Source organism: Aspergillus steynii (assembly GCF_002849105.1).
Source record: "Aspergillus steynii IBT 23096 chromosome Unknown P170scaffold_4, whole genome shotgun sequence".
Taxonomy (NCBI): Eukaryota; Fungi; Ascomycota; class Eurotiomycetes; order Eurotiales; family Aspergillaceae; genus Aspergillus; species Aspergillus steynii.
The window spans coordinates 3,549,607-3,574,800 of NW_020194401.1; the positions used below are offsets into that span (position 1 = coordinate 3,549,607).

General features: G+C 49.4%; 9 protein-coding genes across 9 annotated transcripts; 6 read left to right on the forward strand and 3 right to left on the reverse strand.

The window, feature by feature from the left end:
* Positions 1–295: 295 nt before the first annotated feature.
* P170DRAFT_384918 (uncharacterized protein) lies at positions 296–1,223 on the reverse strand. Its single transcript, XM_024845698.1, has 2 exons — positions 709–1,223; positions 296–602 (listed from the first exon to the last, which is right to left on the reverse strand). Exons 1-2 carry the CDS (start codon positions 1,122–1,124, stop codon positions 398–400), a joined length of 621 nt encoding a protein of 206 aa, XP_024705010.1. The 5' UTR covers positions 1,125–1,223; the 3' UTR covers positions 296–397.
* A 1,792-nt stretch (positions 1,224–3,015) lies between these two features.
* Positions 3,016–3,816, forward strand: P170DRAFT_437249 (aegerolysin family protein). The gene is made up of 2 exons (XM_024849319.1): positions 3,016–3,193; positions 3,264–3,816. The coding sequence occupies exons 1-2, from the start codon at positions 3,066–3,068 to the stop codon at positions 3,631–3,633; spliced, it is 498 nt and encodes a 165-aa protein (XP_024705011.1). The 5' UTR covers positions 3,016–3,065; the 3' UTR covers positions 3,634–3,816.
* Positions 3,817–5,903: 2,087 nt separating this feature from the next.
* On the forward strand, positions 5,904–6,821 carry P170DRAFT_409295 (5'-methylthioadenosine/S-adenosylhomocysteine nucleosidase family protein; the record flags this gene model as incomplete). Its single annotated transcript, XM_024846769.1, has 1 exon — positions 5,904–6,821. One exon carries the CDS (start codon positions 5,904–5,906, stop codon positions 6,819–6,821), a length of 918 nt encoding a protein of 305 aa, XP_024705012.1.
* A 14-nt stretch (positions 6,822–6,835) lies between these two features.
* Positions 6,836–11,310, forward strand: P170DRAFT_409298 (Pfs, NACHT and WD domain protein; the record flags this gene model as incomplete). The annotated part of the gene is made up of 4 exons (XM_024846770.1): positions 6,836–8,413; positions 8,470–9,108; positions 9,490–9,590; positions 10,239–11,310. 4 exons carry the CDS (start codon positions 6,836–6,838, stop codon positions 11,308–11,310), a joined length of 3,390 nt encoding a protein of 1,129 aa, XP_024705013.1.
* A 1,774-nt stretch (positions 11,311–13,084) lies between these two features.
* On the reverse strand, positions 13,085–13,489 carry P170DRAFT_191978 (uncharacterized protein). The gene has a single exon (XM_024842707.1). It carries the CDS (start codon positions 13,339–13,341, stop codon positions 13,126–13,128), a length of 216 nt encoding a protein of 71 aa, XP_024705014.1. The 5' UTR covers positions 13,342–13,489; the 3' UTR covers positions 13,085–13,125.
* A 70-nt stretch (positions 13,490–13,559) lies between these two features.
* P170DRAFT_437251 (uncharacterized protein) lies at positions 13,560–14,233 on the forward strand. The gene has a single exon (XM_024849320.1). It carries the CDS (start codon positions 13,579–13,581, stop codon positions 13,939–13,941), a length of 363 nt encoding a protein of 120 aa, XP_024705015.1. The 5' UTR covers positions 13,560–13,578; the 3' UTR covers positions 13,942–14,233.
* A 1,715-nt stretch (positions 14,234–15,948) lies between these two features.
* P170DRAFT_447325 (MFS general substrate transporter) lies at positions 15,949–17,530 on the forward strand (the record flags this gene model as incomplete). Its single annotated transcript, XM_024850864.1, has 5 exons — positions 15,949–15,978; positions 16,017–16,127; positions 16,158–16,162; positions 16,214–16,614; positions 16,734–17,530. The coding sequence occupies 5 exons, from the start codon at positions 15,949–15,951 to the stop codon at positions 17,528–17,530; spliced, it is 1,344 nt and encodes a 447-aa protein (XP_024705016.1).
* Positions 17,531–17,709: 179 nt separating this feature from the next.
* On the reverse strand, positions 17,710–20,219 carry P170DRAFT_437252 (ATP-binding protein). The gene is made up of 6 exons (XM_024849321.1): positions 19,738–20,219; positions 19,479–19,685; positions 19,365–19,424; positions 19,239–19,286; positions 19,017–19,172; positions 17,710–18,958 (listed from the first exon to the last, which is right to left on the reverse strand). Exons 1-6 carry the CDS (start codon positions 20,189–20,191, stop codon positions 17,994–17,996), a joined length of 1,890 nt encoding a protein of 629 aa, XP_024705017.1. The 5' UTR covers positions 20,192–20,219; the 3' UTR covers positions 17,710–17,993.
* Positions 20,220–22,307: 2,088 nt separating this feature from the next.
* P170DRAFT_510209 (uncharacterized protein) lies at positions 22,308–25,169 on the forward strand. Its single transcript, XM_024854752.1, has 4 exons — positions 22,308–23,249; positions 23,323–23,524; positions 23,576–23,944; positions 24,014–25,169. Exons 1-4 carry the CDS (start codon positions 22,731–22,733, stop codon positions 25,030–25,032), a joined length of 2,109 nt encoding a protein of 702 aa, XP_024705018.1. The 5' UTR covers positions 22,308–22,730; the 3' UTR covers positions 25,033–25,169.
* The last annotated feature ends 25 nt before the right edge of the window (positions 25,170–25,194 follow it).

The window sequence follows — 25,194 nt, forward strand, 5'->3', positions numbered from 1 at the left end:
CTTGTTCGTTATTATCCCAATACTTGCCCGGGAAACATCAACTTAGCATTTTAAATGGGCGATCATGCGATGCCGAGGCTCGATAGCCACTATTACATAATTTCTAAAATATTCTGCACTGATATTCATGCAATACAAAGATATCCATTTCTAGGAGAGACTGAACTATGTGTCTTGGCCCATCGAATCTGAAGCCCTGAGTACGTAGAGACTACAGTCGCTAGGACCAAGACAGCAAACTGGACAAATGAGTGAAATTATTGGGCCTACAAAAAGGGGTTGCACAGATCCGATCGTCCATTATGGCCTCATCACCAGTAGCCAGAGCGCACAGACCACTGTTTTGTTTGTTCAAATCTAGATGTGCATCGTACCACCTGCCCCTGATCGTCTCACCCTAGTCTATTCGCTTGACCCTTTTCAGCTCTTCCTCCTTCGCTAATCTTGAGAAACACACTGCATACGTCACATCCGCCAGATAGGCTGTTGCCCCCATCCAAATCATCGTCGGACTTGCCGCGAACCCGAACGCCTCGGGCCAGTAGGTGGAGCGAAGATACAAGACGGGGATGGCGAAGCAGGAACCAAAGTGTCGTGCGGTCCTGTCAATATGGCATTACAGCCATGGTTAATGGAGATTCCGGCGAGTAGACAACGCAAAAAAACAGATCCGAGGCATCAAAAAGAAAGAAACAAGATGAACCTCACCACAACCACATCGAAAAACCCCTCGTACTCTGCCTCACCAATAACTGACACAAGCATCCCACACTCACAAACACCTGGCAAATAATAGCAATATAGATCTCCGCCTGATGAGGCCCGATCTGGCGCGCAAAGGCCAAATTGCCCAAGACCAGAGCGACGATGGTGACCGCGTAAAGAAGGCCCAGGTGGCGGTGGATGAATGGGACGTGCTGCCATTCGCGCCGGCCGTGCGCGATACTGGTATACTGGACACAGAGGTTAGACGCCAAACCGCCGACGAAGACGAGTACTTCGCGCGGGTTCTGAGGCGGGTAGACCAGGCCGCCGTAAACGAACTCCCAGGCGATGTTGATGCACTGCGCGAAGAACGCCATCCCGTACGTCTCCTCCTTCATCGCCTTGTAGGATATCCCCATGTAGCAGATCGTCCAGCCGATGCCGATGCATATGATGCAGCGGTCGACGAGGAGCTCGTAGGGTGCGTATTCGGGGGGGGGGGGCGCAGGGGGGAGAAATGCACTGCTGCTCATATTGGCGGGTATGGTTTCTTTTCTTAGACGGTCAGCGCGGTTGTTGAATGATTTGCCGAACGCGACGGACGATGAGTGGTGAAGTGTTGGGGATGTGATGATTATTATAACCTACACAGGACCCGGTGACACTGCCACTATCTCTGAATATGACTCGAATGGCAAAGCATCCTTGGAAAGCGTCGTTGTGAAACATCCAGAAGGCCTGTTATTGCAGTCAATGGGTTTGACTCTGCTATCATGAAGTACAAAAAGGGCATAGTGTGTTTAAGTAACTCTCTGGTACTTGCGAGAAACCCGCTGTCCCCTCAACTTGTCTACGCGAGCTGTTGTGCAACATGACTGTTGCCAAAGATTAAAAAGCAGAATTTCTATCGGCCGCCCTATTGTTGACTCACTTCAAATGTCAACCACCTAAAGAACTGTACAATAAGGTAGAATGAAAGGATCGGGGAAATAATTTTGCAACATCTCACGAGGTTCCAGGGCAAAAGTCTATGTTCAAGCTTTTTAACTCCAAGCCCTGCGATCAACCATGAGACCTCCTGAAAGAACTTGGTTTGGTTTTCAAGTACTCTGGAAGTTTTAAAATTTATTTTACCGTCGGCACAGTCGCTCAGAAGGCTTGTGTAAGGCTTGTGTTGTTAGCCTGCGGAACCAAAGACTGATACTTTGATTCTCCTTTTTGCTGTCTCAGACTACGGGGTCCTCTGGGATTTGCATCACGCCCATTCCGAGCCATGCAGAATTAGACCTAGTGGGTGGGGTTGGACATGATAAAACACGGGATTGAACGAACCCAGTCGCTACCGACTCTAGGAAAACAGAAGTCCGGTCTTAAACCATCAAGGTAATGACCAGCTGCGGAGACGCATCTGCAGGGTAAGGCAACGTCCTATAATTGCTTCCTGCACCATACTGCTACGTAATCTCGCTGTGTTCTCATTTTCGAGTAGTTCCAGACCGTAGATCAGCAGGCTTCGTTGGCTTATGCCAAGCCGCATCTTTCACCTTTTGTACTCCGTATTGGTCGTACCTATCACAGGGATTTGCCTGCTCGAGTTGCTTCGTTCTTTATGTGCCCTCTCGTTGTCGTGGCGATTCATTGTTCCGTGTAAGCAAGGAACAAGGCAACTCTACCTGTCGATATGGTTCAAAGGCAATTTGGTAAGCATAGGAAGTATCTTCCAAGTGAACCACAGGAACGCCCGTGTACAGCGAAAAGAATCCCCTCGATTTTCCCCTCACAACCATCGCCATGTCTTTCCGCCACATTTTGAGCTGCATTCTCCCGACCGGAACGGATCATCCAGGCCAATCCATTCCCAGAGCGGGCGGGAATCGCCGATCGAAGAATGCGGACGAGTGGGCAGTGGTTGCGAAAACAACGAGGGCGACGATCCAAAGTACCAGCGAAAGGCAAACAAAGACCCACCTGACATCTGATTCGGCGATCCAGACCCGCCCAGCAGCGCTGAGACGGTTGCTCAAAGTCAATCCTGGCGCCCTGGACATCCCATTGGGAGACCAGGAATGATGAATCATGGGCGAGTCACGCCATTTGCGGCCGGCGATTTCCCCGCAAAGTTAAAGCGCCCCCCGCAAAGAGCCGTCAGCCCACTGGCCAACCGCCTCACACCACCACACGTCATACGACCATGGGCCAGGAATGCATGACCTCACGAGTCACCCCACTGTCTTGGGTCTCTGGGGGAGTATAAATAATGCATCCACACGCGACCTTTTTTTGTACTCGCCAGGACTCTGCTCCTATTGACTTGACATAACAAACATCGTATCTCAACTGACTCACTCACACTCATCAACATGTCCAACATGTCTACTATCGATGCCGCCGAGGTGCTGAACAAGTACAACTCCCAATGGGTCGAGTTTCACATCCGTGACCACCTCGAGAAGGGCGAGATCTCCATCCGCCATACCGTCATCGAAGGGCACGCTTTTCCTTTCTTTCTCTATCTCCCCCTCTGAACTAACAGTTGACAATAAACTAACACCCTCAAGCGGCGAATTCCACAACCCCGACACCACCAAACCCATGACCGAAGACGACGTCGACGAACTGACCATCCCGTCCTACGGCGTCGGCGAGATCTGCGCCCGCGGCAGAAGAGGCAGCGAAGGCCGTCTGGACCTGTTCCACGACGACGAAAAGATCTGCGAACTGCACTGGGACAATCGCCAGGAGAATGGCCTCAACTTGGTCGAGGTGCTGGACGGAAGTAAGCAGTACAGAGTGGAGCATGGGGGATGGAGCCCAGAGGCGGGACCTCTGGGCCATGTGTACGTTGACATCTGGGAGATGAAGAAGAAGCTCGAGGAGAAGAAGATGCTGGAGCAGAAGATCGAGGAGATGCAGAAGACTGCTGCTTGATTTACGGCGTTCTTGCACTTGCCAGCGTGGGTGGGGTGTTTTGGTTTGTTTCGGGTTTACTTTTTTATTTTATTTGCATGATCTATCTATCTCGCATCGACATTAACGCTGGAAGTGATGTTGCTAGTGACTGGGAAATTGTTAACATACTATGTATCAACGGAATGAATATAATTATTGAAATCATCTCTCTTTCATCATCTCACCCTACTCATCTCTCCCTTCGTCTCTCTCTTTCTGGTCTCTTCACGGTCTATTGGTGTGATACTCATGTATGAACACGTAAGACAGCATCCCGACTGCTTTTGGAGGGTACAGGGGTGTTCATTGTACATGGTTACCCCGCCACTGAGGCCTTGCGAGTTGAAACGTACGCAGTAGGAAAAATAGCTCAGCTTGACATTTATTTGTCTTTGTTACCCTTTCGGCGACCGAAACAACGACTCAGTCTATCTAGACACAGCGCAGTGTCTCTTAAATACGGCCCAAAATGCCACCCATATTACCCTTACTACATACTGGATTCACAAAACCCACAGGGCCTTTCACCACATAGATCTTAGTGTAGAGATCTTCCCTCCAGTGGTGCCGATCGAATGCATCTCCATTTCCTGATCCAGCTTCCAGCATCGGTCGCATTGCCGTGGAATGCACGAGCCGTCCTTTCGCTGCTTATCGGTCGTGTACGACATAGCACACCCAATCGGAACGTTGCAAAAGAACGCTATAAGGAGGGATCATCAGCTGATGTTCTTGCCACCTCATTACGCGATCTCGTAATGTTATGTATCGGTTGATTAAATGCTCGATTATATCAAGATATCTATTTACTTGTTCTAGTCGATACTGTTCTTTGGGTCGAGTTCAAATGGCTTATACACAGGGGAAGTGCCATCTGAGCAACACAAATGGAAGAACGAGGTGGTACAGATGCCAGGGAGGAGAATACGAGGGCCTTAAAATGGGAAACCCGACCCGAACCGCCTTGCGTCAGACTGGTGCGTCTCAACCCTGCCCCAATATTTAGTCCTTATTGAGGTCTGGCAAATCGGCTTCTCTAGACTGGCTCTACGTCAGATTTGTCTCACGCGGACAGCGCCTGTATGGACTAGCCCGTTCTCAATGCATCATTCCCCATTGGCTTTTTCTTGACTAACAGCTCTCTCGATAAAGATGTGGTACTTTCAATAGACCCAGTCCAACCCGACTATACCAGACAGTTCTCAGGATGATTCGCGCGGGAAGCGACGGAAGAGTGCATAGCCCAAGATGGAATATCTCTCATGTCTATGCGTGTCTTACTTTGCATGAGTAAGTCTAGAATTGCGGGGTCAAGTGTCCAGACTCTGTTTGCAATACATGGTCGCTGTGACTGTGTCCTGATACCAGTTGCGAGGGAAAGGACTGAAGGGAGCATGAAAACAAAGTATGAATTTTCTGGAGCAAGAGTATGAACGCACTTTAAGGCGTTGGAAAGTTAACTTTTATTATTCAGCTCAGGTGTTACTAGGGAGGAAGTCGGTGTATATATTCTTTCAAGGGAGGCTTTTAACCGAAGCACAGATTTCAGGATTGTGAAAAGAGTCTTGGAGAGAAACAATAGTGAAGCTCCGTAAGGCCTATTTTATCTTATCGTCAGACTATTAAGGAGAATAATATTCAAGACATTGAAGACCACTCCCAAAATGATGCTATCGCAGCGGCTAGGGGACGTCGATCCAAAAGGCGGCCATTCCAGGTGCCAGGACGCCGGCGCAGTTCCTGTGCGCTATTCCAATTCTGGGAGGTTAAATAAAATTCTACATGTTATATTCCATAGTTCAATATTCTCAAATACATACGACCACAGGGTGAGGAGAACAGGGCTTCCCGTCCGCTCAGCCGTACTTAAGCCTCACGCCGGCCGGTTAGTAGTTGGGTGGGTGACCACCAGCGAATCCCGGCTGTTGTATGTTTTTTTGCCTTTTTTTGCCCTTCATTTTGCTCAGTCTATCCCAATGTGCTCTCTCTATCTATTTTGACCTCATTTATACAGCGGCGAGGGAGATAAGCGTAGGCTTTGCTTTGTTGTACGGCTGTGCTGAGCTTGGCACCTACATTAGGCTGAAATAAACAGAAACGCGGCGGCTCCTTCCCTGCCAACTGTCCCTGTCTTATCTTTTCTCCTGTGCACCTGCTTCCTCGATAAAAGCCCAGAATAATCAAATCAACGACCTGGCTGCCGTGTGTCTAGAAGCACCTGTCAGCTTAGTTGCTTTCTGGAACCTGCCATGCGCCCGACAACGCGCGAAGAGTTCGAAGTCGCGATTATCTGCGCGTTGCCGCACGAGGCTGACGCTGTAAAAGCCTCGTTTGATGAAACCTACGACACCCATAGTCACTACTATAGCAAACGACCTGGAGATATCAACGTCTATACGAATGGCAGAATCGAACAGCACAATGTAGTTCTTTGTCACTTGCCCAACATGGGGAAGGGAAGCGCTGCGGTTGTCGCGTCAAACCTGAGGATGAGCTATCCGGGGGTCCAGCTGGCCCTTGTCGTTGGTATCTGTGGCGCTGTGCCAGTATCCAAGGACGGAGTCAAAATCGCACTTGGAGATGTCATCATCAGTGACAGCCTCGTCGAATATGACATCGGGCGACAGTATCCCGATGGCTTCCAGCGAAAGAACGATGCTAAGTCCATGTTTGGAAGGCCCTCGCTTGAAATAAGAACCGTGCTCGCGAGTCTTCGGACATTGGACATCGGCGAGCAGTTTCAAGAGCGTATTCATTATCATTTCAAGGCTCTCCAGGCACGAAAGCCTGTCTGGGAGAATCCTAGTACCTCCCTTCACCACGAAAGTCTGCACGAGAAGGAAAAGGACAGCCAGATTCTTCAAAGCGGACTCCATGAAGATACTCCAGGCCCGGCCCTCCACATTGGAACTATGGCGTCTGCTGATACCGTAATGAAATCCGATACACACCGTGATGAACTTGCGCACTCGGAGGGTATTATTGGCTTCGAAATGGAGGGGCCTGGTGTCTGGGATATATTTCCCTGTCTCATTATCAAGGGCGTGTGCGACTATGCAGACAGTCAAAAGAACAAGCTGTTTCAAAACTACGCTGCCGCGACAGGAGCGGCTGGCGCAAAGGCATTCTTGTCACACTGGAGGTCGAATATCCGCAAAGGTATGTGACAATCGGCCGTTGAATGAGAAATAATCTCCTAATCTTCTCTTGTAAAACAGTAATTCCGGAGGTCGACAAGCACTGTCTTGGGGACCTTGTCCTGACTGATCCTAGAGATGATAAGCTTCGCATTGAGCAGAGCAAAGGCGGTCTCCTGCGGGAATCGTTTTCCTGGGTTCTAACTCATCCAACATATCAACAGTGGCAAAAGAATGAAGAAAGCACGCTACTCTGGATAAGGGGTGATGCCGGTAAAGGGAAGACTATGCTTATGCTTGGCACTATTGATGAGTTGGCCAAGGAAAACCCCGTTTCCCAAAGGGCAGACGGTTTACCATTGCTCTCGTACTTTTTCTGTCAAGGAAGCGATTCGAGGCTTAACAATGCCACTGCTGTTCTGCGTGGCTTGCTTTATCTGCTAGCGGTTCAACAGCCATCATTGCTACGCCACCTGCGATCTAAGTACGAATCCATGGGCAGGCGACTTTTCGAAGGCCCTGATGCCGTTTACAGCCTGATGGAGGTACTTCTTACCATTTTCCGCGAGTCAGGTATACCAGAAGCTTTACTAGTCATTGATGCAGTGGACGAGTGTGAGAACAATTTGCCGCAACTCCTTGATTTCATTACCCAGTTGATGAAGCTCGGTCGCAAAGTCAAGTGGATAATTTCCAGTCGCAATCGGGATGACATTGAGAGGCACTTAGGGAAGCAGGAAATGCTGAAGAGCCTGCGACTGGAACTCAATCCAAGTCAAATTTCACACGCCATCGAAAACTTTATAGACACCAGAGTCTCGGAAATGACAGCTCTCCGGAATCATACAGAGATACGAGGCAAGGTAAAAGAGAGATTGCGACTCAAATCGGATGGGACATTCTTGTGGGCTGCCTTGGTGATCACCGAGCTTCGACAAGACGTCTTTGCAGCGGATATGCTGGAGTCCATTGATGAAACACCTGTCGGTCTCATCCCATTGTTCGATCAAATGATGAGGAGAATCCACCAGCTACATCCCAAGAATGCCCGCCGGTGTGTCCAGCTCTTAGCAGCAGCTACATCAGTTTACCGACCCCTGCATTTGCTCGAAATGCGAATCACATCAGGGCTCCCGCAGGAGATTATGGACCTTGTCGATCTCGACAGAATGGTCTGTATGTGTGGCTCCTTTTTGACAGTTCGAGATAATTACGTGTATTTTATCCACCAGTCCGCCAAAGACTATCTGTCTGCGAATTTATCGAATGCTCCGTTTGACATGGCTATCGAGGAAATCCATTACCAGATATATTCTCGCTCACTACGAGCTATGTCAGACACATTGCGTCAGGATATATGCCAGCTTAAGGACCCTGGACCCATCGCGACGAAGAGCCGACTCAAATCAACTGCGTTAATATCTATTGAATATGCATGCCTTCATTGGTTCGACCATTTGTGCCAGCACGACAGCAACATGGAGAACAGTGTGTTTGAAGATGGTGGAGAAGTGCACACTTACTTTGCGGAGCATCTTCTTCACTGGTTGGAGAGCTTGGGCCATCTGCGAGAGATCTCAACCGGTATCTTCATCATCAAATCGATTCTGAAACAAGTGCAGGTCTGTGTTCCTCGCCGTTATCATTAAAGAGTCGAACCACATTAACAGATTAACAGTCCAAATCGAATTCAGAATTTGCAAAGCTGCTCCAAGACTCTTTGCGCCTAGTACTTGCTTATGGCTCAACGATCGAGCTTGCCCCCTTGCAAGTGTACTGTGGAGCCCTCATATTCTGCCCGGAGAATACTGAAATCAAACGTCTATTCTGGAAAAGCAGGCTACCTGTTGTGAAAAGCATTAAGGGCGTTCCGGCTGACTGGACCCTCTCAAGGCAGGTGCTTGAATGCCATGGAACTTCAAAAATTCTCGATACGTGCTTTTCTCCAGACGACGAAATGATAGTAACGGCTGGAGAAGATTCCACTATCAAAATATGGGACGCCAGCACCGGCATGCTTAAACAGGCTCTTGAAGGTCATGGCGGGCCCGTAAACACTGTGTGCTTCCTCCAGGACAGCTGCTCATTGGTATCAGGGTCTGAGGACGGGCGGGTCTTACTGTGGAACACCGTCAGCGCGACATATGAAGAAATATTCAAAAGTTCCGAGGGTATGGTTTCCGCTACCGCCTTTTCATCTACTACGGGCACTCTAGTAGTTGGATTGAGTAGCGGGACCGTATTACTTCGCGCCCCATCTACTAGCACCTGGAAGCAAATATTTGAGGGAACAACGAATTTTGCAGAAGCATCAAAGGTGTCTTCGGAGGTTAAGGCGGGCCTGCGGCGCATAGAGCGAAGAGTTGCCGAGAATGAAAAACACTGGCAGGAGCTCGAGGACAAAGGCTTTAGAATTGAACAGATTAAGGCCATGGAGGATTCCCAGGGCTATGTCGACCGCAAACGAGTGCAAATGAGATGGAGAAAGGATATGGACAAATTTAATTCAAACCGTGTTCAAGCTCTCGACATCTCTCCAAATGGCCTCTTACTGGCATGTGCTTGGACCAACGGCGCAGTCCGTGTTTGGAATAAAAGGTCATGTCTATGGGAGGAGATCTACATGGATCCCAGTATACCATCTCTCTGGGAAGAGCTTTTTATGGATAAGCCTGCCAATAGGCCTTTGGCATTGAAGGTCTCCCCAGATAATGTCAATATTGCCCTTGGGTTCGCAAACGGCTGCGTGAGACTTTGGAATGGGAATTCCAAAACTTGGAAGCTTTTACAGGCAGATGAGTTTCGAATCTCATCGGTTTCATTTGCATACAATGGCCGGTTTCTAGTATTTCCCCACCGTTCGTTTGCATTTGCATGGAATGTGGCTACTGATAAATGCTATGGCCTCCTTCACGCCGAAGTCCATGAAGATCCCCTAAATGTCCTGGCCTTCTCTAGAGACGATACGTTATTAGTAACAGCCTCCCGGGGAATATTATACAGTTGGGACAACCTTTTCCACTCTACCCAGGATCCCGAGATATACTCTGAAGACCAACCGGATTCCAATGCCTGTGTCAACGACCCGGGTATTGCTTCGCATTCGAGCATAGACAAAGGCTGTATGTATTGGGCTGGAGGATGCTCACTGGTCTTCAATGCCTGTCTACTGTACGCAATTCCTTCTGAATATGAAGGCTTCCTACTCCCGACACTAGGTTTGGCCCTGTACTTACAGACTATTCTTTTTTTCATTGCGCCTGCATTGCGTTATATGAGACATCAAAAAACGAGACAACCAGAGGAGCCAGGCACAGATCATTTGGAAGAACCAACCATAGATATCCGTCTTCGAGAAGCCGACTGCCTGGGCGTTCGTGTCATCAGAAACATCTCACAGAGTGGCATTGATGGAGATAACTACGAGCTGCATCCATTTTCTGGAAGACCGATGCTCAAAGGACACCGAGGTGAAGTTAATCCGATGGCCCTTTCGCCAAACGGTCGCATTCTTGCAGCAGGATCCCAAGTTTGTTACTTCTATAATTCGGCAACAAATAATCGGATAATGTTTTTGGATCGTCGAGGGTATATTAACAAGTTCGTATGGTCCCCAGATAGCGAAAAGGTCTGTCTCGTTCCAAGAGATGACGATATATTCGACTTTTCGCTTTGGGATGTGAGCACTGGAGCCTTGGTGAAGACTTTTCATGGAACCGAACGCAGGCACCCATTGAAGCTGATATATTCCACAAGGGGCGACTCCCTGGTCTTGACCTTTTCAAACAACACTATGGAGATTTGGGATTCAGCTTCCCTGGTTCGTAAAAGGATCCTAAGAGGGCATAAGGACATCATCACGGACGTTACTTTCGCCCCTGATGACCAGATGATGGCATCAATTTCCGAAGAACCTGCACTTCGTCTATGGGATGCCGGGTCTGGAGCTTGCAAATATGTCATTAAAAGTGACAAGAGGATCAAGAGATTTAAATGGGCACCTGATCTGAAAACCATGGCTTTCACTCTAGAAGATGGAAAGGTGCACCTCTGGGACGTGGTCTCGCGGACCCTGAAGCATATCATTGACGGCAACGCTGATAGAGCAGGACGAGTCTGGTTCTCATCAAATGGAAAATTACTAGCGGTCATTAACAAAAGCCACAGCCTCTCTTGTTGGAATATTGAATCTGGGTCGTGCGAAAGCATCTATGAAGGAGAGCCCTGTGACAAGACCTGGTTCTCAGCTGCCAATGGGAAGCATCCGAGATTCGGCGACAAACTGATCGAACTTTCTTCAGATACTATCGGTTTGAAACCACTGACTGGAATCCACAAAATGTCATTCCGTCATGATTGGATATTTTGCGGAAGCCAGAAGGTCATCTGGCTTCCACCCGAGTACCGGATCGCAAGTTTTGAGGCTTACAATTCAACGCTTGCATTGGGTCATTCTTCTCCGCGCGTGACATTTCTTGAGCTCGATCTGGAGAGCAGCATGTTAGGTATACCAGAGTGAAAGATGTAAGGCACTCTACTGCAGAAAGGATCAGCGCCCAGCTAATACAAAACATAGCACTTTGGCGAGACTGTTGGGCTTCCTTCTCTCGGGGGTGTGGTATATGAGAACGAGGGTTCCTTTCGGGTTATTCTTTTCAATATTGATTAGACGAAATGCAACATTACTTCTCGTTTCAATCACCAAATGAGCTTTTTGACATGTTCTATGCGTGTTGGCTAATTATTCAAGGCCTGCGTGACCCATAGGCGCTCCATATGACCTAGTCAAGGACACTGTTCCTGGATTAAACACATACAAGCGTTATTGATGTCGAGACGAACGAACAGATGGGATATGTGATACGGTCGTATGCACTTGAGAGAGACTAAACCTTGCCGGTGCAAATCCCGGGGGTTAAATAGGATAAACAACGCAGCCGCGACCATGTTAATGTCCAGGCCATGCGAAATAACACGGAATTGCATCTCGTTTCGTTAGAATATCTACCCTAAGCAAATAAAACAAAGCACATACGACCACAGGGTGAGGAAAACAGGGCTTCCCGTCCGCTCAGCCGTACTTAAGCCTCACGCCGGCCGGTTAGTAGTTGGGTGGGTGACCACCAGCGAATCCCGGCTGTTGTATGTTTTTGCTTTTGCTTATTTTTTACATTGCTGGGTTTAGTTAGTTAGTGCCTTACTATGTCTTCAGTCTTTTAAAAGTTCATAAATTTATTTGTTAAGTCTGCCGTACTGACGTGGCCTTTTCTCGTAACTTTCGGTCGGAAGCAGAGTCTCCTGTCTTCCGTGTTGCTCGCTACCTAGCCACGTACAGCTGCCACATCTAGTAGCTCTGCTTTCTTTTTCTGCCCTCTCCTACCCCTTCGATGGAACCAACTGGGAGTTTTTGCCATTGTCTCCGAGGGTTACCGACGAATACCTCCCAATGACAGCTGGGCGTCGACCAAGCCATTCCACGTGATTCTAGCTCTTGGATTCAACAATACCGGAATAATCCAGGACAACAAAGGCGAGATTATCCTCCTTCGACATCGTTTGTACGATACTTGAATGAAGCGAAAAGATATCGATTTCTGGCTCAGCAGAGCAGCCTCTCCCGCTCCCTCCCGCATCTCCACCAGCCACCATCGACGGTTGCTATCCAACGGAACGAGGAAAGATGCCACACAGGAGGGGAACATCAACGTCCCGAAAACGCAGGATTCATGATGGCAGTCTCTTGAGGTCTTCGAGCCACTGGCCGAGCTGAGCCAAGCCACGCTTGATAGCCAGACATTCCGTTCGTCGATTCGCCAATCATGGACGTTGACTCAGGGGTGCTGTGACGCATGCAGCTCGATCGCTGATGTCGCACCACATGATTGAGGCGTCATCGGAGTCGCCGGCGAAGCTCCGACATATCTTTGTACGGGAGGGCAGCGCGGCCTAGAGTTAGGGAGACTTTCGACTTTGATGACATGCTGACAGGATCGTTTAAAACCGACATAGTGGTCAATCCAAACGTGTCTCTCGAGATGAAGCATGGAGAAGTGGAACTACAATTAATGTAACCTTGGCTATCTTCCTGGGTGATACTGAAGCTACCAATCTTACGTGCAAGCCAAAAGTCCCATCTGTCTCCTTCGGCCGCCTTAGTGCTTACCTGTTGTCTCACTCGGCTGTCCTTTATCCTTTTGCAACACTGAAGAAAATGGCTAGATTAAAGTTCAATTTAAACACTGCACTGGGAATGGTTCTGTCCATCTGAGGAACTAAAGCCTAGATTTGCGGGCCGTGAATCATGATCCACTAGGCTTTGGGCATAGCGTATCTATTAGTCTCCACAACCGGAAGTCCACCCACGCGATATACTCACCGGGTTGTGGGCCACGATATGAATGACCTCCTCAGGGATCTTACGATGCGGACAGCGGACGGATGAGCGGGGAGGAGCTCGGCTACAGATACCGTCCTCGGGCCTTTTCGATGTCGCGCTGTCGCCAAGATTAAAGGTTATATCCTCGAAGCCAAGCGGAGCAGTATCGTACATATATGGATAAACAAAGCGAGATTATATACGAGGGGTTCACAGCAACCACTGGTCAGACAAGGTGCAAATGCATACGGATGTAAGCCACCTACAGCCATCGCGTATGCTTGCCAGATTCGGTATGAGCAGGTGTTGCGTGTTATAGCAGAAATCTCCGCATTTATGCGAAAATACTTTATAAAGAACACCTCCTCCCCGTGTAAATGTCCTTCGTTACTAGACAGAATATGCTTCATTATGAAAATCTCGCTTGCTCTCTCTGCTCTTGCCTTACTTGCTTGCCCTGCCGCAGCGGTCGACCTTAATCCAACGAAAGACTGTAGCGAGCCCTGGTCCGCCTGGAACTGGGAGTGCAAACGATCTGCCTCCAACTGCTGCCACTACGCAGCCGAAAAAGCCAATACAACCTGTCCGATGAGTCGTTCAAGACATTATTTCTTGCTAGGACGGTGCAGTAAGCTCTTCGAGGGCAGCGCAAGTCCCTACAACAAAACCGACTGTGTCTCCGCCTCTCTCTCCGGCATAGCCTTAATTATGGGGGATCGTGGCCTTGACTTTCCTGTTCATTGTACTATTGATGACATCAAGGACATGCCCTAGGGATTCCGGCGTTTCCCTAGAGGAGGCTTCGTGGAGGACCGTCCGGGAAAAGTCAAGAGGGAGATATTGGCAATGTCAGTGTACAATTTGAGCGCTCTAAGGGAGGAAAGGTCCCGACGATTCGACAGAGTCTCCCTGTGGAGAGGCTCGACTGGCCAACGAAAATTGTCTGTCAATACCTCAGGTCTATACGGGGTCTGATCCAGCCTTTTCTGCATCCCAGATCATAGTTTATTAGTGTACTCATACTCTAATAAGAGAATATGAATATGGATATGTTACTGAGCCTAGTATCTACTTAGAGTAGAACTGGGTAGCTGAGACGCACTTAGTAGTAGATTAATATTTCACGCGGCTACTGGTAACCGGCATCATCCGTTCGACGGCATCCCATACTTCTCGCAGGAGGGGCAACTGCTGTAATAGCGCTCAATCTAGAAGTAAAGATAATCTTCATCTCTCAATTATCTAGGTAGCGGTTCAACGGGAATAACAGATATAAGGAAAAAGAGGAAGAAGATAAAACTAACAGTGACTTTCATAATCAACTGTTGAGTCACCTAAGCAGTCTAACATGATACGACTATGGCCAAATCACAACAACGCCCAGTCAGTCAGAGCGAAATTGATGAAGGATCGACCTGCTTCTATCAGAGAAGAAGAAGAGAAGAAGAATTAAAGAGATAGGAGAGATAAAGGGAGGCAACAAAACAGAGAGATTAGGTCGGCTTCTGGTAAGCCGTTCCTTAAGGCGGCTGCATTTAGCTAATATTGACATATGGTATTTCTCATCATAAGAATCATATCAATCTCAATAAAAGATAAAATAGAATGGAATTAGAATAGAGATAGATCATAACAATAAACTGAAAATAAATAAATCTATATATGAATAATAATATCTAGAATAACTAGAAAACAGAATAACTATCTTATGGCTTCCTACTCGTTTCTATGGCTCCACTTCTGCCTGGGAGAGGAGGGAGAGTCTGGAAGTCAACTACAAGTAAAAAAAAAAGAAATAGGAGGTAATGGTTTAAGTTAATAAATATTGATTAGAGAACGGCGAATAATTCCCATGTTCTACTGGTTCAATATTTTAAAAAGTTTCTTATAATCCGCCTCTGTCTTTAAAAGAACGGCTTTTTTTATATTTTTATTATTGTGGTCATCGAGGTTAACCACACTAAATCTCCCTGCCAGATCTTGACGCATCTTGAACAAGCAATCTGGAGTATAAAAAGTAGAAAAGCGGGGGAATATCAGCGCCATGGTTTTTAACAGCGTGCATTCCCCTTCTTTTTATTTTTTTTATAGTAATGTCAAAATATAACTTCTGATAGTTGCAAAATATTTAGGGGACTAAAGGCTTCACCTAAAGCCGCCGGAGCGCTGGCGTCAAAACGGCAACCCCGTGGGCGCTGGGCTGGGTGAGGACCGACATATACATGGAGTTGTATGTTTTTGCCTTTATGTCTTTGAGTCCCGGTGGTCGATGGTAGAATAAATGTCTAATTTAGTATAGGTGGTGGTAGTGGAGGGAGGCGTCTGAGATAATTGTGTCTTGATCATTGCATCGCGATAAGGTGCCAAGAATTCTCGGCATTCATGAATCTAATCTACAGATGCGGGGAAGAGGAGGGGAAGAGTGACCGAGAAAAACAAAGAAAGATAGGGAGAACATAAGGTGACAGACTCGAAATTCCATTCTGCTTGAGGGAGATGCTTCCCATGTTCGCTATCAACGCATTCCTTCCTTCAATAGAGAGAAGCCAAACTGCTTCTGGAGTCACGAATCCAGTATTAGTTCTTTGGTGGACTGCGTATTTCACATTCGTCATCAACTTCAATTTACAATTTGATATCTCTCGGTTCAGGGCATTCTATCTGAAGAGCTCTTGCGCAGAGCAAGAAGCATGAATCCCTCCACGTCTGGGACAACGGGGCACGGTCTCAAGACTTCTCGCCTCAATGATCTTGAGAGGACTGTACCGAAGCCTTCGCAACATGAAGCTATCACGGAGAACAGTTACCATGGTATTGACATAAGAGGGATTTCAACTGCGACCAACCAGTTGTACGAGAAAAAGGTTGCATTGCTGAATCAAGCTTTGATCGATATCGGAATGGGCCCTTTTCAGTGGAAAGTCTGTGCCATGACTGGTTTTGGCTGGTTTGTTGACAATGTGAGCAACACTTATAAGATCTTCCATTAGAATCTGTGTGTCTTACCTTTCCTCTAGTTCTGAATGCAAGCCATTACTATAACCAGTGCTCCAGTGAGAAACGAGTTCTCTGTCGAGCGTATCGCATTCCTCACTGTCGCCAAGTATGCCGGCCTAGTTGTCGGATCGTCCGTGTGGCCCATAACAGCCGATTTTATCGGTCGACGGCTAGCATTTAATGTTACCCTTTTGATCTCAGCAGTATCTGGACTCGTCGGTGCAGGCAGCCCCAACTTCGTGGCCATTTCGACCTTTTGTGCCTTCATTGGTCTCGGAACCGGCGGCAACCAACCCGTTGATAGTGCCATTTTTCTTGAGTATATACCAGCTACCCATCAGTATCTCCTCATCATGCAGTCAGCACTCTGGTCTGTCGGCCAGGCTGTGGCAGCCTTGATCGCTTGGCCGCTTATTGCCAATTTCTCCTGCTCTTCGCAAGCTGCAAGATGTGCGTATGAAGAAACCTCGGGTGGCGATATACATTTTGGACTTTCGGTGGTCTAACAATGGCGATGTTCTTGCTTCGCTTCTGTTTCCGTATCTACGAGACCCCGAAGTATCTCCTAGGCCAAGGCTTGGATTCCAAGGCAGTTGATGTTGTTCAGAAGATTGCCGGCAGGAACGGCGGAACCACCTGGCTCACACTGGCACATTTCGAGGAGATCAACGCACAGTTTGAGGGGCAAGAAAACACCGATGTACAAGGTCCCAACCAAACCGACATTATATCACGTAGCCTGGAAAAATACAAGCCCGAAAAACTGCGAACTCTCTTCTCGACCCCCCGTCTCGCCCTCTCCACCACCCTTCTCTTCTTATGGTGTTCAATCGGCATGGCCTACCCCCTCTACAACTCCTTTATACCCATCTTCTTGGAACACAAAGGCGTCTCCCAAGGTGACTCCTCGATCTCAACGACCTACCGCAACTATGCCATCCAAGCCGTGTGCGGCATCCCAGCCTCCCTGCTCGGCGGCTTCACCGTCGACCTCAAACGCATCGGCAGAAAAGGCACCGGAACTCTCGCCTGTTTGGGGACCGGAATTTTCCTGTTTCTATTCACGCGCGCAAGCGCCGAGGCCGGGGTTATTGGATTCACTTGCGCTATCGCGTTCTTTCAGAATCTCGTCTACGGCTTACTCTACTCTTATACGCCGGAATTGTTTCCTGCGCCGGTCCGCGGGACTGCGAATGGGCTGGTCGCTCTGTTTAATAGGCTCAGTGGTCTCATGGCGCCGATCATTGCGGCATATATTGGGATCGAGACGGATGTTCCTGTGTGGATCTCTGCAGCGCTGTTTCTTGTTGCGGGCGTCGTGTTTTTGATTCTTCCGTACGAGACGCGCGGGAAGGCGGCGGCTTAGTCGAGGCTGTAGCAGGCTTGCTGAGAGGAGGGCAGTTATAAGCAAACCAATCGCAGTAGTCCTTCGAAAGATATCTAGTTGCAGGTGCCTACTAGAATATGGCATGAAGGGAAGCTGGGTCGTATCGTGAGCTACAGTCCTTTTTGAGAAACTGACAGGGCAAAGAAAGCTCTTCAACATCTGAAGAGAAAGATTCAAAATCAGCGAATCCTAAGCTGAAACTCAAATTCAAATCAAAATGCAAACCAAGACAAAGATAAAGATTGATGTTGAAAGAAGAGACACGCTATAAGGTAACGACAGACACCTTCCCAACATAGTTAGCTTAACATGTGACCCACAATGGGCTTGGCGAGTCGGCGATCCTCGAGGTCTTCATCCGAATTCAAGGACTTTATTCGTTTCACAGAGCTTCACGATACTTGGTAGCTTCCGAGTAACAGACCCATAGCTGAACCTAAGTTTACTGCTTGCGAGGCCCACCATCTCCCAGGAAGCCTGCCTGGCCCTGCACAGCCCCTGGAAACCCGGCCGCCGCCTGCATCTGGGCCTGCTGCTGGAGGAACTGTTGGTACAACGCCGGATTAATATTCTGCATCATTTGAGCGTTCTGGTGCTGAATTAAGGGCTCCTGTTGCTGCGCTTGTTGTGGCGATCCCATCATCGCGTTGAAAAATGGATATCCTGCCTGGGCCTGCGCCATCGCCGAGGGATAGTTCCCAGCAAGCCCACCTGGGTATGCTTGCGGCAGGTTAGTAGCTCCCATCTGGGGGCTCGAGACCGATGTGGCAGCTGGAGTCAGCTTAGGGGCCGACTGATGCTGCTTGCCCGGATTGTGGGATGAAAGATGGGATTCTCCTGCATCGGTTTCATCGCTCTCACCCGGGCCAATTTCTTCGTCCGAGGTGTATATCTCCTTCCCATTCAGCTCTGGGGCTCGGAGTCCCTTTCTGTGAGCCAGGCGATTCTGGTCTGTTTTGTACAGTTTGTTCAAATACCACATAAACTCCCGATAGGCGCGGGCTACTGTTTTGAGATGACTGACGGACAACTTGATCTCAGCGTTTGGATCGAGGATCTTTTCGTGGTCTCCGCCTCCAGCATCAAACTCAGCCAGGGCCAAAGCTGTCTGGCAGGCGTTTCGAATCTGCCGGCCGTTCCATCGCATCCTTTTATGCTTGGTCCAGTACTTCTTAGCATAATCCAGAATCTCGTTCTCATCAATGTCAAACAGCCGTTTTTTCCGTCGAAGCCGGTCCCTAATCAGCCGGATATTGAGCTCAAAAATCTCCGTGGTAGCATCAAGGGTCAGCTGCGGATAGTGCAGGCTGATGTGAATGCGAGAACTGAACGCCTCGTCGAAGTCTCCGATGCGGTTTGTGGTAAGGAAAAGAATCCCCGCATAGTATTCGAGTACCCGGAGGAAGACTAGCGCGAGGATCAGCCAGAAGGAACACAACGGGGCAGGACTGCGTCGTTGCCTTACCCGAAACCAACCCATTCCTGATAAAGTCTTGAGGAGATCGCTTGGCCAGAAAGACGTCTGCCTCATCCAGCAGCAGAATACAGCCCCATCGATTGGCCAAGGCAAAATTGGTCTCCAGTGCGCGCTCGACGTGTTCGGCAGTGCTCCCTAGGTCGCCTACATCGCCGTTCCCAGTCAGTCAATCTCCGCGTGTGACTTCACTAAGGGCACACGGTTTCCTACCACAGGTGATCTGAAACAACGGCTTCTCGAATAATTCCGCAACACCCTCTAATTTGTTTGTAAATGACACGGTTAGCAATTAGCAAACCGCCTTTGGGGGTAGGGATACCATTAAGGCTTACGAACCTGCCGTAGTGGTTTTCCCCACTCCAGGGGCACCATGGAGGAGAATTATCAAGCCCTTGCCTATCAAAGCTCATTAGCGAATCCTACGACACGTTGACCAGCTCATTCGAATACCTTTTCCCCGAACGATGTCCACTTGCTCATTCCCAGCGGTCGGAGACTCTTTGTCTCGGTAATGCTGCGCTACCAGCGACAATAGCATTTTCTTGTGCCCTGGATCAAGCACCAGCTGATTAAAGGCCATCTCTTGAGGCTGCTCCCCAACCTGAGCTTCTCCCCGAGGTCGTCGAATATAAGTGAGATGCGTGAGATCCAGCTTAGCTGCATAACGGTCTGTCAGCGCCAGAACACTTCCGTGAAAACTCGGCCTTACCCCATTTGCGGTTGCGCAGAATGAATCCAAACACGCGGTAGCTCATAATAACGTAATCCTCCTCTCCCAGAGCCCGTCCGAGTGACAGGGAGCTTTTGGCCCGTGGTTCGATGGCAAGCGAGGGCTCCCGCCAGCGCTCCTCGGGCACGAGGCTGTTGCGGTAGTCCTCGGTGCGCTTGACCTCTGCCCACTGGTCGGTCAACACTTGTTGCTGCCTGCAGCAAAATTCGTAGCAGGTTGAGCTCTCCTGGTGCTCAAGATCGACTCCAAGCAGACTGTCAATTTTAGGGCGCCATGCCAGATTTTCCTCTTCATCCGATTCATCTTCGCTGCCGTAGCCCCTGGCTGCCCGACCCTGATCCCGGTCCTTCGTCTCCAAGGCCCTTTCGAAGTCAATCACCACTTGTCCATCTACTTGCTCTCGACTGTCTAATGTGAGACCACCATAGTGCATGTGTTTCTGAAATGAGCACACATCCATAAAAAGCTTCCCTCGGGCGATCAGCCTCTCTCGAATGGTGCCTTGACTGTGGCCTTCTGCCATACGAGATTGAACAAATCTCAGGGGATAGACGCGCAAGGAGGTCACTGCCTTCTCGCCATCAAAACGGGGGATGGCAAATCGCCGAAGCACTGGACCCAGAATCTTGCCATCGAAGTCAATGTGCACGCAGAATAAGATGACGGCGGAGTTATCGGCTACCTGCAACCCACCCCCGTAGGTGCGATAAGGGGAAATAAACTGGTGGCTTGGGCTTGTAACACCAATCACGCGATACGCTTGCCTCCCCCCTTGGTCTACCACTTCGTCTCCAGGTTTGAAGAGGTACCATATATCGGCAAAGGCCACTTTCTGGCACTTGTCACTTCGCAGCCACTCCAGCTTCATCTTGAGATCCGTGTCCAGGAACTCAACGAGCACCTCCCACTGCTCCAGGGCTACCGCCGAAGAAGCAAAAGGATCCTCGAGGACTTTCGCCACAGGGCTCAATTCCTCCTGTCGTTCCTCACTTTGTTCAGCTTCCTGCTCAGGCACATTCTCTTGCTGCCCGGAGACCTGCGATTCCTTTCCTTCATCGGCGCTGTTCTTTTGCGGCGTGTTTGGCTCCCGGCCGGAGTCCGAGTGGGTCTGATGCTTCTCCTTCAGGGCTTCATGTATTTGACGGATTTGCTCTTCTAAGTATACCAACGCTTTGAAAGGCCGGACCATAACGATAGGCTGATGCTCATTATCGAAGTTTTTCGAATCCAGCTTCTGCAAAATTGAGATGATATGGTGGGAATTTATTCGGATGCGCTCGGGCATGGGCCCTTGGCCTGGAGCAAACTGCTTTTTCTTGGTGGCTGACAGAGTATCATCGATCAGCTGTGAGGGCTTTCTGCCCCAGCTATTGTAAGGCAAATATGTCATTGAGGGTTCTCCTTCCAAGACATCCAGAGCGAAGTCTCTCGCAAGGCGAATGAAAGATTTCCATTCTACTCGATTGAGACGGGGAATTGGCCATCGATCCGGTGGATAGGTCGCTTCCTTTTTGTCGGCTACCGAGGAAGGATCGTCGTTCTCCTCTTGCAGCTCTTCGGGCTCTGTTTCAGCGCCCTGTTGCGGGTTTTGGGCCTGCAGCTCGAATAGTCGTTTCCTCATCTGGTCGGTACGTTCGCGCTCCTCGGCGGCATCACTCGATAGTTTCATCCATGCTTCATCTTCCCGTTTCAACCAGATCAATTCCGCTTCCATAGCACGCATCATAGCCCGTTTGCGCCCATGCATAGCGTCAAACCCCATGCCTTCGAGTAAACGCTTCCGTTCTTCGCTGTATACATCGTCGACTCCACCATTGTCATAAATTGATGGCCGATATACATCAAATTCCAGCATCCAAGGTCTCCCCATGGAAGCATGCGGCTCGGTGAACTCAAGTGAGCGCTGCATTTCCTCGCGCTTTCTGCGCTCATGTTCGAGCTTCTGCTGCAGCTGTTCGACCTTTTCGCCCAGCTGCACGATGGCAGTGTCGGGATGGTCGAACCGATCTTTGACATGGTCCATCTCATTCGCTCCCACAGCATCTGCCGTTGGGATATTCATAGTCGATGAACTGCAAGCAGTGTGCGAACCTGCCGGGGGTGGCAGTCGAGTCTCACCCTCCACTATAGCCATGATATTATGTCTAGACGATGGTAAATCTTTTGCAACTTCTAGACCCGTGTGCATGACGGTTCAACATTCCCGGAGTCCGTGTGCAGTATTTCTACTCTCTAGGGTGGCTCCCCTCGATCGACATCGACGGCCTTTCTCCGAATCCCCGAGAGTCACCGATAGCTATGGTGCCCGATTCCCATCGATTCATTGGTCTGGGCGACGTCCAAGTCAACCGGAGTGGATCCTGCCGGAATGCGTGCGGCTGACATGCATACTGGCGCGTCGCCATGGACGTATCAGATACATCGCCTGTTTGTTTGCCCTGCTGTCTCCGTGGACAAAAGTCTCCCTCTCCTCTGTACTAATCCTTTGTATCTCTGCCCCTCCCTCTCTTTTGGCTAATAAAGCAGGAGTTAACGCAGGGAGAATTCCTCGACGATCCTGCCTTCTTCGCGGCTGGGCCCGACCAGCTGATCGATGTCTACCTTCTACATATGGGCTGTTGCGTCTTATTCTTTCTCTCTTGATTTATAATCCGAGTCACAGAGATATTCTACTGTTTGGTAGTTACTGAATTATGCAAGCGCTTGGGGGAATACTGGAGAGACTCTCATACGGTTGGCGTTGTTGTGGCTCACTTACAATAATACCTATTGAGGGTCCATGTCAAGCTCTGCCTCAAGCCACTGACTAGTTTCCACCAGTCATCTGATGCATTGCCTTCTTATGAGGGAATTTACAGTCCATACACAGCACGGATCTCTTTTTCTCACCCTCCCGTCAACCCCTCTTTCTCGGCCCCTTCCCCCTTCAGGTGCTTAGTCTTGTCTGGTTGTTCCATCGCAAGACCTCGAAAATGTATACGGGGGCTTTTCCACGACCGAGGCCAGCCCGACGGGCTGCGACGATCGACTTTATGGAGAACCGTCTGCCTGAATTGCATCCAGCCTTCAAGCATACGCACCTTCAATATGATGCGATATCCCAGGATTTCGTACCGGCCTGGATGTTGGGCCCAGACGCAGGGCAGATTCCGCCGCGCCCGGAGTCAGCTCCAGTTAATGCCATGAAGTTCTGGGCTCAAATATTTCCTGAGTCCATGACAGGCTTAAAGGATCAGCATCCGGAGCCGCAAGGGCTGGCCAAGGCTGGCTTTAGCATCCGGAATGAGAAGAGCTGGCAAGGCGTGTGCAACAGGTTGGAGAAGGCGAAGGTTAAATATGAGATTCCCCAACGAAAGAGTGTGAAGGCAATCTTCCGCAAATCCTACCGAAAGATAGCGGGAAAGACCGACCAGCTGAAGACCATCACCAAAATTGGTGCCCAATTGGAATATATCTCGCCCTTTCTGGTGGCTGTGGATATCCTGCTTGATGTGAGTGCAGCTTTCCTTCTTGAGGACCAGTTAATTGGGAAAAAGTGGACTGACCCCTGGTATGTCGAGACAGGCCGCAGCGACGGCGGCCCAGTTCCGCGAGCAGGTGGCAACAGCCCTGGACCCCCAAACGCTGGAGGAGGACTTTGAAAGGATAGAATTCTTTCTCGCCACCTACACCCGGGATCGGAAGATCCAAAAAGCATCCGTGGATTTGGTTGTGGCAATCTTGAAAGCCATCGAAGATGCGATGGTGTTTTTCCAGAGTAGCCAATGTAAGCTGCAGGGAATAGATTCATGTCTAACTATCTGTTGACATTCAACAGGGAAACGCATATGGGGCTCCGTAACGCAAGGGAAAGATTACCAGAGCGCCCTGACAGAGAGTATGAGCGAAATCAAGCGACACAGCTCCCGCCTCGTGACCTTCGCCGACGAGGCAAATAAGCACAGCAATCGGACCGGCTTAAACATGCTCATCCAGGGCGCGGCACACCTTACGGCGATAGGTCGCGTCAATATGCAGAAATTAGACGACGCAGCTCACCTAGCAGATGTTCGGGATGCCCGCATGTTTAACATGGTGAAGGACCTCTTCCAAATGGCAGAGGAGGAAAAGAAACGGAAACGAGAATTGGAAGATCAGGAGGAAAAGGATCGTGAAGAGCAAAGATTAATATTGGAGAGGCTGTGTGGTATGTGATCGATCCCATCTCTATGAAACCATTTCAATAGCTGACTGGATCTACTTATTTAACGAGCAGACAAAGTTGACAGACTTGAATCCCCCAAGTCTGACCGTCCATCCCCAAGTATACAGCCTCAGCCTCCAATCATGCCCATGCCAATCGGATTTATGCCACCCTTGATGATGCTAGCTCCCCCGCCAGCATGGACACTATTTCCTTCCTGGATTCCACCCCCGCCGCCAATGCCTGTCACCCAGGACATACTCTGGGCCAAACTGGGCCCTCACCACAACGAAAATGTCGATATCAACCATGTTCTGTTCCATCGCCTGCAGATCCCGCCCTCGTCACGTGGCCGGGCTGAAGCCGCTGTGTCTAGTCCAGAATTCCGCCGTTGGATAGCTGTCCCATATCCCAGGGAGCTTCTCATTCAAGGCGACCCGGATGCGGATGGCTACGAACTGTCTGGGGTGTCCCTAATTTCAGCCTTAGTCTGCTCGGCCCTTAAGGGCCGGGAGGACCACGTGCGGCTCGTGTGGTTTTGCTCTTTGCACGACGACGGCAGCGATGACACCTCGTCTTGCAGCTCAATGGATAGCGGAATTGATTCAAACTCACAAAGTCGCCTCTACGGGGGAGTCGCCATGCTGACCTCATTCATTGCCCAATTGCTGCAACAGCATGCGTTTGACTTTACGTTGTGGCCACAGGGTGCGGCGGCCAAGCATTTCCAACTGCAAAGCATAGCCAAGGGACAGATGAAAACTTTGGCCACCGTATTCGAGTGGCTCGTTCGGCAGATTCCTGCGGAAACCACACTCTCTATAGTCATTGATCAGATTGGACGCTACGAGACTGACGATTTTATGGATGACATGCTCGCCGTGTTGAAGCTGGTGTTAGGACTGAGACGCTCAGAGGATGTGAATTGCATCGTCAAGGTTCTAGTCACTAGCTCGGAGCAAACGAATGAAGTCTGCGACATGTTTCAGGATGATGGCGATTCTTTCTTGGATTTTGATGCGCTGGAAGAGATGGAGGAGATTGAGGAATCAGACCTTAATCCGGGAGGGTCGGGGGACGAGGAGGATTAAGCTAATGCCTTATCAGGTCATAGATCCATAAACAATGGCAGGGAGCGAAGAGTGGCAAGGGGTGAGCACTAACGCCGAAAGACCAAGTACTCGGCCCAGGTAGAAAGTCTGACACGTGTACAAGGTCCCAATGAGAGAGATGTATTTAGATACATATAACAA

Excerpts from the sequence above, each read along its gene's own strand:
- P170DRAFT_384918 (XM_024845698.1), bottom strand. The coding sequence starts at position 1,124 with ATGGGGATATCCTACAAGGCGATGAAGGAGGAGACGTACGGGATGGCG. Across the intron at positions 603-708 it reads GGTTTTTCGATGTGGTTGTG|GACCGCACGACACTTTGGTT; the intron begins GTGAGGTTCATC and ends CCATATTGACAG.
- P170DRAFT_510209 (XM_024854752.1), top strand. The coding sequence starts at position 22,731 with ATGTATACGGGGGCTTTTCCACGACCGAGGCCAGCCCGACGGGCTGCG. Across the intron at positions 23,250-23,322 it reads CTGTGGATATCCTGCTTGAT|GCCGCAGCGACGGCGGCCCA; the intron begins GTGAGTGCAGCT and ends ATGTCGAGACAG. Across the intron at positions 23,525-23,575 it reads GTTTTTCCAGAGTAGCCAAT|GGAAACGCATATGGGGCTCC; the intron begins GTAAGCTGCAGG and ends GACATTCAACAG.
- P170DRAFT_437252 (XM_024849321.1), bottom strand. The coding sequence starts at position 20,191 with ATGCACTATGGTGGTCTCACATTAGACAGTCGAGAGCAAGTAGATGGA. Across the intron at positions 19,425-19,478 it reads GGACATCGTTCGGGGAAAAG|GCAAGGGCTTGATAATTCTC; the intron begins GTATTCGAATGA and ends GAGCTTTGATAG. Across the intron at positions 18,959-19,016 it reads CAGGAATGGGTTGGTTTCGG|TCTTCCTCCGGGTACTCGAA; the intron begins GTAAGGCAACGA and ends TCCTCGCGCTAG.
- P170DRAFT_191978 (XM_024842707.1), bottom strand. The coding sequence starts at position 13,341 with ATGTACGATACTGCTCCGCTTGGCTTCGAGGATATAACCTTTAATCTT.
- P170DRAFT_437249 (XM_024849319.1), top strand. The coding sequence starts at position 3,066 with ATGTCCAACATGTCTACTATCGATGCCGCCGAGGTGCTGAACAAGTAC. Across the intron at positions 3,194-3,263 it reads CGCCATACCGTCATCGAAGG|CGGCGAATTCCACAACCCCG; the intron begins GCACGCTTTTCC and ends AACACCCTCAAG.
- P170DRAFT_437251 (XM_024849320.1), top strand. The coding sequence starts at position 13,579 with ATGAAAATCTCGCTTGCTCTCTCTGCTCTTGCCTTACTTGCTTGCCCT.